At 43.4% G+C, this 16,766-nt stretch overlaps 2 protein-coding genes across 2 annotated transcripts in view; both read left to right on the top strand.

Moving 5' to 3' along the window:
* Window positions 1-1,941, top strand: part of LOC131183967 (neuropilin and tolloid-like protein 2) — a 40,626-nt gene extending 38,685 nt beyond the window's left edge. The window contains exon 9 of the mRNA XM_058154777.1: window positions 1,279-1,941. Coding sequence (XP_058010760.1) covers window positions 1,279-1,859 — 581 coding nt within the window. The 3' untranslated portion in view covers window positions 1,860-1,941. The remainder of the gene's footprint in view (window positions 1-1,278) is intronic.
* Window positions 1,942-2,349: 408 nt separating this feature from the next.
* Window positions 2,350-4,907, top strand: LOC131184282 (neuropilin and tolloid-like protein 2). The gene is made up of 2 exons (XM_058155404.1): window positions 2,350-2,365; window positions 3,495-4,907. Exons 1-2 carry the CDS (start codon window positions 2,350-2,352, stop codon window positions 4,082-4,084), a joined length of 606 nt encoding a protein of 201 aa, XP_058011387.1. The 3' UTR covers window positions 4,085-4,907.
* The last annotated feature ends 11,859 nt before the right edge of the window (window positions 4,908-16,766 follow it).

Genomic DNA, 16,766 nt, shown 5'->3' on the forward strand with positions numbered 1-16,766 from the left:
AAGGGAGGATGGTCGTGGAAAGTAGAAGAAGGTAGAGAAGGGAAGAGAGTAGGAAGGGGGTGGTGACCGGGCAGGTCCGATTAATTGTATATGATGGTACATTAAATATGTTATTGGATATGAATGTTAAAATAAAAGAAAAGACTAGGCATGGGGAGGAAGATGAAGTGGTTGTGGGAATGATGGGAGATGGGGCGAAGAGATGCTGCCTAGGGAAGAGTCAGGTAACAGCACAGTGATGGTGAGCTATTTTGGTACCGAGTGCTAAAAAGGTTGCAGGAAAACATCGCACGCGTGCCTGCGCGCTCATTGGGGCCGTGATCCGGAAAAGCCAAACTTCCGAGTTCTAGCACGCATGCGCGCCTGACAATCAGCTGGCCGGCGCGTAGGCACACACTGGTTTTCAGCACTGCCGCGTGCATGAAGGGCAACTGATTGTCGCGCCTGCATGCGTGCCAGAAATCCGGAATAGAATAGAATAGAATTCTTTCTTGGCCAAGTGTGATTGGACAGACAAGGAATTTGGCTTGGTGCATATGCTCTCAGTGTACATAAAAGAAAAGATACCTTCACTCAAGGTACAACACTTACAACACTTAATGATAGTCATAGGGTACAAATAAGCAATCAGGAAACAATATCAGTATAAATCGTAAGGATACAAGCAACGAAGTTACAGTCATACAGTCATAAGTGGGAGGAGATGGGTGATGGGAACGATGAGAAGATTAATAGTAGTGCAGATTTAGTCAATAGTTTGACAGTGTTGAGGGAATTATTTGTTTAGCAGAGTGATGGCCTTCGGGAAAAAACTGTCCTTGTGTCTGGTTCTGGTGTGCAGTGCTCTATAGCATCGTTTTGAGGGTAGGAGTTGAAACAGTTTATGTCCAGTTTATGTGAGGGGTCTGTAAATATTTTCACAGCCCTCTTTTTGACTCATGCAGTATACAGATCCTCAATGGAAGCCAGGTTGGTAGCCATTGTTTTCTCTGCAGTTCTAATGATCCTCTGAAGTCTGTGTCTGTCTTGTTGGGTTGCAGAACCAAACCAGTTATAGAGGTGCAGATGACGGACTCAATAATTCCTCTGTAGAACTGGATCAGCCGCTCCTTGGGCAGTTTGAGCTTTTTGAGTTGGCACAGAAAGACTTATTTTATGGTTGGGTCTTATTTTCAGGGAAACAGAGTACAAACCTGTAGTTTGGATCTGAATCTGGTCACTGATCGTTTTAACTTCTTCCTAATCTGTTCGTTTTGTCGGTCGGTTTGTTTCTTTCAGAAAAGAAGAAAACAGGATTATTCGAACAGATCACCAAAACTCATGGGACGGTCATTGGAATTACGTCAGGGATCGTCTTGGTCCTCCTCATCATTTCCATCCTGGTGCAGATCAAACAGCCTCGCAAAAAAGTCATGACCTGCAAAACCACCTTCAACAAAACCGGCTTCCAGGAGGTCTTCGACCCTCCCCACTATGAACTCTTCTCCCTGAGGGACAAAGAGATTTCCACCGATTTGGCTGACCTCTCCGAGGAACTGGAAAACTACCAGAAAATGAGGCGCTCCTCCACCGCCTCGCGGTGCATTCACGACCATCACTGCGGCTCGCAAACTGCCACGGCCAAGCAAAGCAGGACCAACCTGAGTTCCATGGAACTCCCTTTCCACAACGATTTCGCGCCTCCGCAGCCGATGAAAACTTTCAACAGCACCTTCAAGAAAAGCAGTTACACTTTCAAGCAGGCTCATGAATGTCCCGAGCAGGTCATCGAAGACCGGGTGATGGAAGAGATCCCTTGCGAAATCTACGTCCGGGGTCGCGAAGACGCAGCTCAGGGTACCTTATCGATGGATTTTTAATCTCCTCGGAGAGCAGGAACCCGGGGCGTGTGAATAGATGTAACATATACAGACGAAACAAAACATGGCCGGTTGTACAAAGGTGTACCATACGGGGGAATTTGATGGAGACGTAAAAATTCATACTTTTTTAAAAGCTTGTTCGGGTTTTTTTGTTTGTTTGTTTGTTTGTTTTTCAAGCCTGAAAGGATTCTTTAAATCTTTTTTTCCCCCTCCTTTCCTTTGGAATTGTCCATCTGATGAAAAGAACAACCAAAAGTTTTGCATGGGGCTCCATTAAAAACGCAACCAACTCAGTGTCAGAAGTCCTCAATGATGGCCAACTGTCTATACTGCTTCCGTTCCTCTCCCTTTCCTTCGGAACGACCGGTTTGCAGCCCGATGTTTCATTTGTTTTTCTTTTTTTCTTAAAAAGTGGGTGCCATACCAAGGAGTAACGTTAATATTCAATATTAATATGGAAACACGGAGCTGCTCTTTGGCAAATACGATGAAGAGTGCTTGTCGTAAGTGCCACCTCGGACTCAACTGTCAATCACCTTGGTTCGTTTGAGAGACAGGCAGTCCTCGACTTGTAACCGGGAATTTTCATGGCTAAGCAAAGGGGTTGTTGAATGAGTGGCTCCCGGTTTCGCAACTTTTTCGTTAAGCGGATCGCTGTACGTGTTCAGTGATGGTCGTTGGGCAAATTATTTATTAATTAAATTATTAAATCCAGCTTTCCCCATTGTCCTTGCTTGTTAGAAGCTGGTCTGGGAAGGTCATCAATGAAGATCGCATGACCCTGGGAACCTGCAGCCGTCATAAACACATGCCAGTTGACAAGTGCCAACATTTTGATCATGTAACTGTGAGGATACTGCAACAGCCATAAGTCACGAGGACCAGTTTTTCAGTGCCATTGTAATTTCAAACGGTCAGTAAATGGATGGTTGTAAGCCAAGGACTACCTGGAGCGGCCTTTTAAATGTTGTTGATTCTGCTTTTCATATGGATGCTTTTTATTGTTCCTCTATAGCAGGGGTCTCCAACCTTGGCAACTTTAAGACTTGTGGACTTCAACTACCAGAATTCCTCAGCCAGATTTGCTGGCTGAGGGATTCTGGGAGTTGAAGTCCTAAATCTAAAGTTGCCAAGGTTGAGACCTCTATAGCCCAGTTTTATGGTCTCCTGTGCCTGCAGTAGATTGGTCTTTCAGCTGCCTTTAGAATATAGAATAGGATATAGAATAACAGAGCTGGAAGGGACCTTGGAGGTCTTCTAGTCCAACCCCCTGCTTAGCCAGGAAACCCAATATGATTTCAAACAAAAAAGACCCTTTGTGTGTAACACTGCATTGCTGTTTTGAGGACACAATACCACCCGAGGTATTCAGGATAAGCCTAGTAGTGATTACCCTCATTCTGAGAAAAGCATCAATTTTTATTTTTATTTTTTTTATTTTTTGGCATGCTGTAAGGTTTTATGACATTAGGTAAATCAAGGGTTTTACATTTGCCAGACAAAGACCTCTGCATCACTTAAGGACATTAAAATATCCCTGCTGGATCAAAATACACCAATAACCAGATACCATTGGGTATCTCCTAAAGAAGAATTAGGGATGACATGATAGCAGTGTTCCAGCATTTGAAGGGCTATCAGAAAAGAAGAAAACAGGATTATTCGAACAGATCACCAAAACTCATGGGACGGTCATTGGAATTACGTCAGGGATCGTCTTGGTCCTCCTCATCATTTCCATCCTGGTGCAGATCAAACAGCCTCGCAAAAAAGTCATGACCTGCAAAACCACCTTCAACAAAACCGGCTTCCAGGAGGTCTTCGACCCTCCCCACTACGAACTCTTCTCCCTGAGGGACAAAGAGATTTCCACCGATTTGGCTGACCTCTCCGAGGAACTGGAAAACTACCAGAAAATGAGGCGCTCCTCCACCGCCTCGCGGTGCATTCACGACCATCACTGCGGCTCGCAAACCGCCACGGCCAAGCAAAGCAGGACCAACCTGAGTTCCATGGAACTCCCTTTCCACAACGATTTCGCGCCTCCGCAGCCGATGAAAACTTTCAACAGCACCTTCAAGAAAAGCAGTTACACTTTCAAGCAGGCTCATGAATGTCCCGAGCAGGTCATCGAAGACCGGGTGATGGAAGAGATCCCTTGCGAAATCTACGTCCGGGGTCGCGAAGACACAGCTCAGGGTACCTTATCGATGGATTTTTAATCTCCTCGGAGAGCAGGAACCCGGGGCGTGTGAATAGATGTAACATATATAGACGAAACAAAACATGGCCGGTTGTACAAAGGTGTACCATACGGGGGAATTTGATGGAGACGTAAAAATTCATACTTTTTTAAAAGCTTGTTCGGGTTTTTTTGTTTGTTTGTTTGTTTGTTTTTCAAGCCTGAAAGGATTCTTTAAATCTTTTTTTCCCCCTCCTTTCCTTTGGAATTGTCCATCTGATGAAAAGAACAACCAAAAGTTTTGCATGGGGCTCCATTAAAAACGCAACCAACTCAGTGTCAGAAGTCCTCAATGATGGCCAACTGTCTATACTGCTTCCGTTCCTCTCCCTTTCCTTCGGAACGACCGGTTTGCAGCCCGATGTTTCATTTGTTTTTCTTTTTTTCTTAAAAAGTGGGTGCCATACCAAGGAGTAACGTTAATATTCAATATTAATATGGAAACACGGAGCTGCTCTTTGGCAAATACGATGAAGAGTGCTTGTCGTAAGTGCCACCTCGGACTCAACTGTCAATCACCTTGGTTCGTTTGAGAGACAGGCAGTCCTCGACTTGTAACCGGGAATTTTCATGGCTAAGCAAAGGGGTTGTTGAATGAGTGGCTCCCGGTTTCGCGACTTTTTCGTTAAGCGGATCGCTGTACGTGTTCAGTGATGGTCGTTGGGCAAATTATTTATTAATTAAATTATTAAATCCAGCTTTCCCCATTGTCCTTGCTTGTTAGAAGCTGGTCTGGGAAGGTCATCAATGAAGATCGCATGACCCTGGGAACCTGCAGCCGTCATAAACACATGCCAGTTGACAAGTGCCAACATTTTGATCATGTAACTGTGAGGATACTGCAACAGCCATAAGTGCGAGGACCAGTTTTTCAGTGCCATTGTAATTTCAAACGGTCAGTAAATGGATGGTTGTAAGCCAAGGACTACCTGGAGCGGCCTTTTAAATGTTGTTGATTCTGCTTTTCATATGGATGCTTTTTATTGTTCCTCTATAGCAGGGGTCTCCAACCTTGGCAACTTTAAGACTTGTGGACTTCAACTACCAGAATTCCTCAGCCAGATTTGCTGGCTGAGGGATTCTGGGAGTTGAAGTCCACAAATCTTAAAGTTGCCAAGGTTGGAGACCCCTACTCTATAGCTCAGTTTTATGGTCTTCTGTGCCTGCAGTAGATTGGTCTTTCAGCTGCCTTTAGAATATAGAATAGGATATAGAATAACAGAGCTGGAAGGGACCTTGGAGGTCTTCTAGTCCAACCCCCTGCTTAGCCAGGAAACCCAATATGATTTCAAACAAAAAAGACCCTTTGTGTGTAACACTGCATTGCTGTTTTGAGGACACAATACCACCCGAGGTATTCAGGATAAGCCTAGTAGTGATTACCCTCATTCTGAGAAAAGCATCAATTTTTATTTATTTTTTTTATTTTTTTTGGCATGCTGTAAGGTTTTATGACATTAGGTAAATCAAGGGTTTTACATTTGCCAGACAAAGACCTCTGCATCACTTAAGGACATTAAAATATCCCTGCTGGATCAAAATACACCAATAACCAGATACCATTGGGTATCTCCTAAAGAAGAATTAGGGATGACATGATAGCAGTGTTCCAGCATTTGAAGGGCTATCAGAAAGAAGAGGGGGTCAAATTATTCTCCAAAGCACCAGAGGGCAGGACAAGAAACAATGGATGGAAACTAACCAAGGAGAGAAGCAACCTGGAATTAAGGAGAAACTTCCTAACAGTGAGAACGATTAACCAGTGGAACAGCTTGCCTCCAGAAATCGTGGGTGTTCCATCACTGTAGGTTTTTAAGAGGAGACTAGACAGTCACTTACCTAAAATAGTATAGGTTCTGCTGCTTGAGCAGGGGGCTGGATTAGAAGACCTCCAAGGTCCCTTCCAGCTCCTATTCCTAATCCTAACCCTAACCGTATCCTAATTCCATTCCATTCCTATTCCATTCCCATTCCACCCCACTCCACTCCACTCCACTCTACTACTATTCTATTCTATTCTATTCTAACCATATCCTAATTCTATTCCATTCCCATTCCCATTCCCACTCCACTCCACTCCACTCCACTCTCCACTCTACTACTATTCTATTCTATTCTATTCTGTTCTGTTCTGTTCTGTTCTGTTCTGTTCTGTTCTATTCTATTCTATTCTATTCTATTCTATTCTATTCTATTCTATTCTATTCCATTTATTCTATTCTTCTTCCAAGCAGGAGACAAAGACATCACCCCTTCTGCTATTATTCCCATTCATGGGAGCCCCAACACATTGAGCCTCTGGATAGGCCAGCCTTCCATGAATTGATCCAATCTTCTTTGAACAACATCCAAAATTGGGACCATCGTCATTCCTTCCAGAGACACGTTCATTAAAGATTCCCCATGATGTTGGATGCAGATCATGCTGTAGAATTTGCTTCCATAGATGACCTTGGTCTGGTTGTTTTAAGAGATGGAGGGAAACTTAGTTTACTTTCTCCATGCTGTGCATCATTTTATAAGGCTTGGACCAGTTCTTGAAATTTTTGGGCTCTGAGTCTTAATGGTATTGGGACTGCTTCTGAAGGCCTTCAGACTTCTTGGTGAGGTTGTTGGGCCACTGTGAGAACTGTTGGACCAGATAGCCTAGTCATCCAATCCACCAGGGCCCTGATTATGTTCTTATATCAGGTTCCAACAGATGCCCTAATTAAATCATAAACCTCCAGCCAAGAGAAGCCAACTCTGACCCCACGTAATTTACACCCGTTTCCCCCCAGGGTGTGTCATCAATCACATTTGCCAATGGACCAATTTCGCAAATTGTAGAGATCACTCCCCTCCAGCTGCTGTGGGTAACCCTGGGAGACAGCCTTGAGAGAGAGATGTCTGGAATGTGCTCCTGTTTTTGGCTGCCGTCCTGCTTTGTCATTTTCCCATCCCCCTTGCCTATAGCCAACTCGAGAGCAGGCCAGGGATGCTTTGCGAGTTGACATCTTATACATTTCGATCATGTTTTGCTATTTTTTTTCAAAGTATAGATCGTCCTGAACTTAGAACACTTCGTTTAAGTGACTGTTCAAAGTTACAACGGCACTGTGACTTACGACCATTTTTCACACTTACGACTGTCGTAGCCTCCCCGTGGTCACGGGATCTAAACTCAGATGCTTGGCAACTGACTCATATTTATGATGGTTGGAGTCTCCCAGGATCCCTGCTTTTGCGACCTTCTGACAAGCAAGATTGACTTAACAGCCACGTTACTAACTTAACAACGGTGGCAAGGAAGCTCATAAAATGGGGTGAAATTCAGTTAATAAACGTCTCACTTAGCAACAGAGATTTGGGGCTGTTTTGGTCACAAGTTGAGAACTACCTGTAAAGAATCATAAATATCTTGGGTTTTTCTTACATTGCGTAAACCATCAGATCATTTTAGTGTATTCGTCTGCATATCTTCCAGCTCTGTTTTGAAAATGATGGTATCAGAACTGTCCAGTGTTTCAGATAGCAATAGCACTTAGACTTATATATCACTTTACAGTGCTTTACAGCCCTCTCTAAGCAGTGTACAGAGTCAGCATCTTGCCCCCAACAATCTGGGTCCTCATTTTACCGAGCTCGGAAGGATGGAAGGTGGAGTCAACCTTGAGCCAGTCAAGATTGAACTGCTGGCTATGGGCAGAGCCTGCAATACTGCATTGTACTACCACGAAAGGAAGGAAGGAAGAAAGAAAGGAAGGAAGGACTAGCAATAGCACTTATATACCGCTTCACAGTGCTTTACAGCCCTCTCTAAGCGGTTTACAGAGTCAGCCTCTTGCCCCCAACAATCTGGATCCTCATTTTACCGACCTCGGAAGGATGGAAGCCTGGTGAGATTCGAACTGCCAAACTGCAGGCAGCCGGCAGTCAGCAGAAGTAGCCTGCAGTACTGCACTCTAACCATTGCGCCACCTTGGCTCTCATGAAAATGTATCATAGATGAGGGGTGAAATCTACTTACCTTCCTTACCGGCTAGGAATTGGACGCAGACCTGCGCATGCACACAAGATAAAAAACACATTACTTCCTCATTAAAACCAGGAAGTAATGACACCCAAGCGGGTGGGCGGAGCTTCGCTCCAGCATCACTACCAGATTGCCGAACTACCGGCCACAATCGCTCCCGGATCGCGCAATCCGGTCCAATTCGGTAGCATTTCACCCCTGCCATAGATTTATATAAAAGCAGTACATTGTGAGCAGTTTGATTTTCGTAACAATTCTGACCACCACATTTGCTGTTTCAACAGCTGCCATGGGCTGAGTAGAATAGAATAGAATAGAATAGAATTTTTTATTGGCCAAGTGTGATTGGACACACAAGGAATTTGTCTTGGTGCATATGCTCTCAGTGTACATAAAAGAAAAGATACGTTCATCAAGGTACAACATTTACAACACAATTGATGATCAATATATCAATATAAATCATAAGGATTGCCAGCAACAAGTTATAGTCATACAGTCATAAGTGGAAAGAGATTGGTGATGGGAACGATGAGAAGATTAATAGTAGTGCAGATTCAGTAAATAGTTTGACAGTGTTGAGGGAATTATTTGTTTAGCAGAGTGATGGCCTTCGGGGAAAAACTGTTCTTGTGTCTAGTTGTTCTGGTGTGCAGTGCTCTATAGCGTCGTTTTGAGGGTAGGAGTTGAAACAGTTTATGTCCAGGATGCGAGGGATCTGCAAATATTTTCACGGCCCTCTTCTTGATTCGTGCAGTAGATAGACATCTTCATTTTGCTCTCTTCTGTATGATTCTGAGATCCTTGTCTTGTTCGATTTCAGAGAAGCAAGACCCCATCAGCCTACTTGTGAAATTATGGAGTGTTATCCCAATGGGAATCATTTTACACTTACATATTTCAGCATTAACACTTCGAATATGCTTGGTTCTTCCATCTCCCAGTCCTCTTCCCCAGAGCTTCGCAACTTTTTCAGATCAAGAAACGCGTTGGTTAAAATGTTTGGTTTTTTTTAAATCCCAGAGGTCTCCAATCATGAGGCAAAATTCCAGGAACGGAAAATGCTGCATTGAAATTCTAATTTCCCTCCGTTTCTCAGAGACCCGTTAAAATTTCTTAGAACCCCCAGTTTGGAAAAACCCAGTAGATGGCGTTCAGAATAAATATCCGGATGATTTATAGTTCAGGTCTTTCCCTTCTTGGAGATATAAAAAAATAAAAAACACCAGCAGGCAGCTTCAGTGATATTTCACTTGTTGCAAAACATTTTTTGACAGTTAATACCTGGCAACAATATCAGTCCTTTTTCAAAAGGCTTACCAGGTGATTTACGACTGTCCTTCAGCAGTCTTCAGGTTTTCTCCTAAACGGACTTGTTAAATGTCTGAGGAGATTTATAGCCCCGCTTTCCTGCAGGAACTCAAGGCAGCGAATATAGTACTCTTTTTCATGTTTTTCTCACAACAATCTTGTTGGGTAGAATAACCTTTTGGGGTTTTGGGTTGTTGTTGTTTTTTTTGCAACCATAAAGACATAAATATCTAAACCTAATGGTTCTGTCAGGCATGAAGAATCAGGACCACACCACACGCTAAATTCCAATTAATCTGATGTATTGCTCACACCGATACACAAGAATCTAGTCAACAGAACTGGCCAACACATGAAATTGGCCCTAGATAAGAGTCAATGGAATTGAGTGGTGCGGTGGCCTAGAGATGAAGCTCTTGCCTCACAATCAGGAGGCTGTGAGTTCGATCCTAGGTAGGTAGAGGCAGATATTTCTCTCTCTGGGCATGTTGGGATTATATCTGCTGAATAAAACTCCTCATTGGTGACAGGAAGGGCATCCGGCCAGTGAATATGCAGCTCCATTCAGCTGCCTAGATTCCGCCCCGCAAGGGATTATGGGGTCGTTAAAAGAAGATGATGATAAAATTCAAGAGGGGCTGGATTTAAACCGTTTGTGAAACGTAAATGACTCCAGGTTGATTCCTCACTTGACTCCACCTCCAAGCTCTGGCTTCTGCTACATGTTTTGCAGACATTATAGGAAAGTATATACACGGTCGGGGCAAAAATGTGTAGGGATGGGGTGGGCAAAGAAATCATGGTGCCCACAAACATGGCAGTGAAGCTCTCTCTCCCTATTACAAGCTTGTGTAAAAAGGAGAAAGGCTTCAAGTCCATTGCTATGCAAAAAAAATGAATTGCTTCTCAGTTCTATTCCATAGGTTTACACCACTTTATTCCTTACAATTAAGGAGTGAGTAAGAACTTTTGTATAAAGGCTGGACTTAAAAACCTTACACTCTTCTGCTTCTGCTCTCCAACCAGAATTTGCTGTATTTTGCTGGGCCAACACTTATCTGGCTAAGAAGACCAAGAGAAAGAAGTCTCATTTCATATTTATAACAGCAAGAGCCCTTAGACTTGTATACCGCTTCATAGTGCTTTACAGCCCTCTCTAAGTGGCTTACAGAGTCAGCCTATTGCCCCCAACAAACCGGGTCCTCATTTTACTGATCTTGGAAGGATGGGAAGCTGAATCAACTTTGAACTGGTCTGGATCGAACTCCTGGCTGTGGGCAGTTTGCCTGCAATGCAGCATTCTAACCACTGCGCAACCACGGAAGGAAGGAAGGAGGGACGGAGGGAAGAAGGAAGGAAGGAAATTAGGTTTTAGACTTATATAGTGCTTTATAGCTCTAAGTGGTTTACAGAGTCAGCATATTGCTCCCCAAAAATATGGGTCCCTATTTTACTGACCTCGGAAGGATGGAAGGCTGAGTCAACCTTGCGTGGTCAGCATCAAACTCCTGGCTGTGGGTAGTTTGCCTGCAATGCAGTATTCTAACCACTGTGTAAACAAGGAAGGAAGGAAGGAAGGAAGGAAGGAAGGAAGGAAGGAAGGAAGGAAGGAAGGAAGGAAGGAAGGAAGGAAGGAAGGAAGGAAGGAAGGAAGGAAGGAAGGATCAACCTTAATATTTATTTTAAAAAATAATATTTTCTCAATTGCACTGGTATGGCTTCCCCTTCCTCAGTTCTGCTGGTATGGCTCCCACTTTTTAAACCCACCATTTATAAATCAAAGACAGCTTGGATGCACCTTAATTTTGTATGACCTATGTGGTATTTCCCTTCAAGTATTGTGCAACCAATGGATTATCAATGTTCATGCCAGCAACTGTAAATCACAGCGTTGTCACTCGTGAAACACACTTCAGCTACTTTGCCATTTTGTCTCCTGTTTCTTTCAACTTTCTTTATACTGTATGTCATTTCTTTTTCTTCACTCTGTGATCTTACCACTCTGATGGGCAATGCTTTGTACTGAGAACTGAATATAAACCGAACTTACACCATGCGTGGATCTATTTGCAGATTGTGTTGAACTTTGCAGAAGAATATTATTTAAGTTTTTGAGTGTTTTAAAAAACAAAAAACAGCAAGCCCCTTTAATGTAATACAAACTTCCGGATGAGCTTGGGCTGCCTGCATATTAGGCAGTTGTATTAACCTCTGAGCCACAAACTCCTCCCTTTATCAGCTGAGCCAGGGGAGAAATTATGTGTTTTTTTCTGTCGAAGCACCTGGTCTGTCCCAATGTGGGAGGGAGCATAGTGCTTACCTTTCGGCTTTCAGCTCCAATCCAGGAGCCCTCAGGCAGTCGCATTCACGACAAACCATTTTATACCAAATATATAGCTATGGCTAGCTGATGAAAGCTAAAAAGCTTGAAATAGATCTATACTAGTCTCCCTTTATTTCTTTATCAGCGATATATATTTGGTATAAAATGGTTTGTCGTGAATGCGACTGCTTGAGGGCTCCTGGATTGCAGCTGAAAGGCGAAAGAGAAGCAGAATGCTCCCTCCCACATTGGGGCAGACCAGATGCTTCGACAGAAAAAAACACTTTATATATGTGTGTGTGTGTGTGTACATACGTATACGTATACGTATACGTATACATATACATATACATATACATATACGTATACATATACATCAGTGGTGGGTTTCAAATTTTTTTACTACCGGTTCTGTGGGCGTGGCTTAGTGGGCATGGCTTGGTGGGCGTGGCAGAGGAAGGATATTGTAAAATCTCCATTCCCACCCTACTCCAGGGGAAGGTTACTGCAAAATCCCCATTTCCTCCCAATCAGCTGGGACTTGGGAGAATAGATGGGGGTGGGGCCAGTCAGAATTTTTACTACCGGTTCTCCAAACTACTCAAAATTTCTGCTACCGGTTCTCCAGAACTGGTCAGAACCTGCCGAAACCCACCTCCGATACACACACACACACACACACACGTGTGTGTATGTGTGTGTGTGTGCGTGTGTGTGTGTGTGTGTGTAAACATACATACATAGTCGGATCATATATATAGTCAGGTCCAGTCTAACTGGGTGTTGGTAGTTGTGTAGAAAACAGGCTGCACAACTTCTGAAAAAGAGACATCAATCTGATCAATATATAAGACCAACAAAAAATAATCAATAGATAAAACTATAAATGCCCTTTGGCTACAACTTGGCTCTGTTTTCTTGATAGTTACGCCCATGTTGTTTTCTTAAGAAAAATGAAAGTTGAATAAACATTGCGGCCTCAGTCTAGTTGACAAATGACCTCTCTTGAAAATCTCCCCTTCATCAAGAGCCATAATAAGTCATATGTAATTAATCTGATGGGATACGTAATGTGATTCTCATGGAACTGAAATCTAAAGTGAATCAAATCGAATCAACCTTCCTTGTCAAGAGAAAAGAAGGAATAGGGGTGACATGATAGCAGCCTTCCAGTGTTTGAGAGGCTGCTGCAAAATAGAGGGGGTCAAGCTATTCTCCAAAGCACCTGAGGGCAAGACAAGAAACAATGGATGGATTAGAAACTAATCAAGGCAAGAAGCAACCTGGAATTAAGGAGAAACTTCTTAACAGTGAGGACAATTAACTGATGGAACGGCTTCTGTTCAGAAGTTGTGGGAGCTCCAACACTGGAGGTTTTTAAGAAAAGACTGGACACCCACTTGTATGAAATGGTATAGCAATCACACTTAGCAATAGCATTTAGACTTATATACCGCTTCACAGCCCTCTCTAAGCAGTTTACAGAGTCAGCCTCTTGCCCCCAACAATCTGGGTCCCCATTTTACCTACCTCGGAAGGATGGAAGGCTGAGTCAACCTTGAGCCAGTCAGGACTGAACTACTGGCACTGGGCAGTCAGCCTGCAATACTGAATTCTAACCACTACATCAGAGCTCTTGAGATAGATAGATAGATAGATAGATAGATAGATAGATAGATAGATAGATGGAATATAGACAACTAGAGAGACAGACAAGCAGTGATACATATTGTAGATAGACAGGAGAGAGAGAGAGAGAGAGAGAGAGAGAGATGATGGATGATAGTTAGCAATAGCTCTTTGACTTATATACTGCTTCACAGTGCTTTACAGCCCCTCTCTAAGCGATTTACAGAGTTAGCATCTTGCTTCCAACAATCTGGGTCCTCATTTTACCCACCTCGGAAGGATGGAAGGCTGAGTCAACCTTGAGCCGGTGAGACCCGAACTGCCAAACTGCTGGCAGCCGGCAGTCAGCAGAATTAGCCCGCAGTACTACATTCTAACCATTGCGCCACCGCGGCTCTTATAGGGTCTCCTGCTCGAGCAGGGGGTTGGACTAGAAGACCTCCAAGGTCCCTTCCAGCTCTAGTCTGAATTTGAATTTGAATTCCTTTTTTTTTTTCCCCGACCATAAAAGTTGCTACCCTTGAAATGTCACCCAAATTCCCATGGTACATTCCCTTGCCATTCCTGAAAGTGTATAGATGCCCTGCAAGCCAAAATGCAACGTAAAAAAGGAAAGGATGTCAGGAAAAAAGAAAGAAAAGGTTGTAAGCAAACGCAAGACAAACAAGAGCCGTAAGCAAGACAAGACAAACCCATGGCCAGTTTCTCAAGAAAAAAGAAAGCAAAAAGCAAAACAAAAATGTTTTCCCTGATTCATCCCTAAAAAAAAATCTCAGATTGATCTCACCTTGAAAGGAGCTGACAAAATGCATTCTTTGAAACTTCAAAAGGAAGGCATGTGCTTTGATGGACATAAAGCCGAACATTAATGGAGTGGAAGCTGATAGCTTCTCTCTCCCTCTCTCCCTTCCAATTTAGCTAGAGAAACAGAGGCTGGAAAGGAAGACAGAAAGAGAGAAGGTGGGGGGAGAAAGAAAGAAAGAAAGAAAGAAAGAAAGAAAGAAAGAAAGAAAGAAAGAAAGAAAGAAAGAAAGAAAGGAAGGAAGGAAGGAAGGAAGGAAGGAAGGAAGGAAGGAAGGAAGGAAGGAAGGAAGGAAGGAAGGAAGGAAACGACTAAAATGCAGAAATGAACATTGATGGACTCTGTAATTTGATAGAACAACAAAAGTAGAGAAAGTAGAGAATTCTCTTTGTGGCAGATAGGATTCTACCATCAGGAGATTAAGAAAACTAAAATCATGGCATCCGACCTTTTTAATTCCTGGCAGATAGATGGGGAAGAAATGGAGGTAGTGACAGATTTTATTTTCCTGGGCTCCAAGATCACCGCAGATGGGGACTGCAGCCAAGAAATTAAAAGACGCTTGCTCCTAGGGAGGAAAGCTATGGCAAATCTAGACAGCGTACTAAAAAGCAGAGACATCACCCTGCCACCAAAAGTGCGTATAGTCAAGGCCATGGTTTTCTCAATTGCAATGGATGGCTGTGAAAGTTGGACCATAAGAAAGGCTGAGCGCCAAAGAATTGAGGCCTTTGAACTATGGTGCTGGAGAAGACTCCTGCGAGTCCCTTGGACTGCAAGGCGTTCAAACCGGTCAGTCCTAGTGGAGATCAATCTTGACTGCTCTTTAAAAGGCCAGATCCTGAAAATGAAACTCAAATACTTTGGCCACCTAATGAGAAGGAAGGACTCACTGGAGAAGAGCCTAATGCTGGGAAAGATGGAGGGCAAAAGAGAACGAGGTGGCTGGATGGAGTCACTGAAGCAGTAGGCATGAGTTTAAATGGACTCCAGAGAATGGTAGAGGACAGGAAGGCCTGGAGGAATGCTGTCCATGGGGTTGCGATGGCTCGGACACAACTTCGCAACTAATAACATAAACCATTAGGAGAAATAGCTCACCAGGGGCTATGTTCACTTCACACAGAATAGAATAATAGAAATAGAATAGAATAGAATAGAATAGAAAAGTTGGAAGGGACCTTGGAGGTCTTCCCAAAACCCTTGGTGGGAAGGTAACAGCGTTCCATGCGCCTTTGACATTGAGTCATGCCGGCCACATGACCACGGAGATGTCTTCGGACAGCGCTGGCTCTTCGGCTTAGAAATGGAGATGAGCACCGCCCCCTAGAGTCAGGAACGACTAGCAGATATTTGATGTTTAACCATCTGTTTTCCTCCGCTGCCATATTCTCACTCAGAGAAGCATTTGTCCTGCTGTGGACAAATGACAAAATGCCAAAGTGGCATTTTCTGGGCAGTTAGAAACCTTTGATTCGGCTCCTTTCCCAGTCAATTTAATTAAGAAGAGAGAGTCTTAATTGCATATGATTGTGTTTATCCACCAGAGCAGTCTATTGAATAGTCTGCCTTTACGAACCCCTAATATAATTGTGGGACATTAAGGAAATTAAACTCGCATGGAAAAACTAACCGTTTCTGAGCCGTTACAAGGAACGTGGCGGCAGTGTAAACGGTTCACTTAGAGACCGTTCAAAGTTACGACGGGACTGAAAAAATGTGAATGATAACCTTTTTTTCAGAGTTACAACCTGTGCAGGATCCCCATGAGCATGTTATCAAAATCCAGAAGTTTTGCAAAGGGTTCCTATTTATGACCGCTGCCGTGTTTTCGGCTCATGTGATCCCCTTTTACGACCTTGCTGACAAGCAAAGTCAAAGGGGAAGCCCGATTCACTTAACAACCCCGAGTTACTAACTTGCTAACTGCAATGATTCACTTAAACAACTGTGGCAAGAAAGGTCGTTAAAGGGAGCAAAACTCACTTCAGAAATGTCTCACTTAACAGAAATTTTGGGCACAATTGTGCTCGTAAGTCGAGGACTACCTGTATAGAAGTGGCTTGAAATGTTGTGAAATCTAAACCAAAATTCTGGCCCCAATTGTGCCAGTAAGTTAAGGACTAGCTACATATTACAATGGTTTGGGTTCACATAACACAATACCCATGCAAACAACATTAGGGAATAATGTAATGTGTGAAACCCTAAGATTTTAGTTGAGGTTGTATCAACGGTGAAATGCTAGCGGTTCACACCGGTTCGGGAAAACCGGTAGTGATAAAAACTACCAATTCAGGTGAACACGTAATTTAAAAAATGCTACCGGTTCATCCAAACCGGTATTTCCGACGATCAGCTGTGCCATGCGATTTAAAATCGCTAGAAAACAGGAAATCCTGCTTTGTAGTGAATCTAAATCGTGCAGCACAGCTGTTTTTCCCCCCCCCAAGCTGTTCTACTTACCTTCCCAAGCCTCCTTTTTCTCCGTGAAGCGCATATCTGGTGCGTACTGCGTATGCGCGCAGGCACATGCGCCAGCAGCAAACTGGTGGCAAACCAGGGAGGATTTCACCACTGGG

The sequence above is a fragment of the Ahaetulla prasina genome, chromosome 12 (assembly GCF_028640845.1).
Source record: "Ahaetulla prasina isolate Xishuangbanna chromosome 12, ASM2864084v1, whole genome shotgun sequence".
Taxonomy (NCBI): domain Eukaryota; kingdom Metazoa; phylum Chordata; class Lepidosauria; order Squamata; family Colubridae; genus Ahaetulla; species Ahaetulla prasina.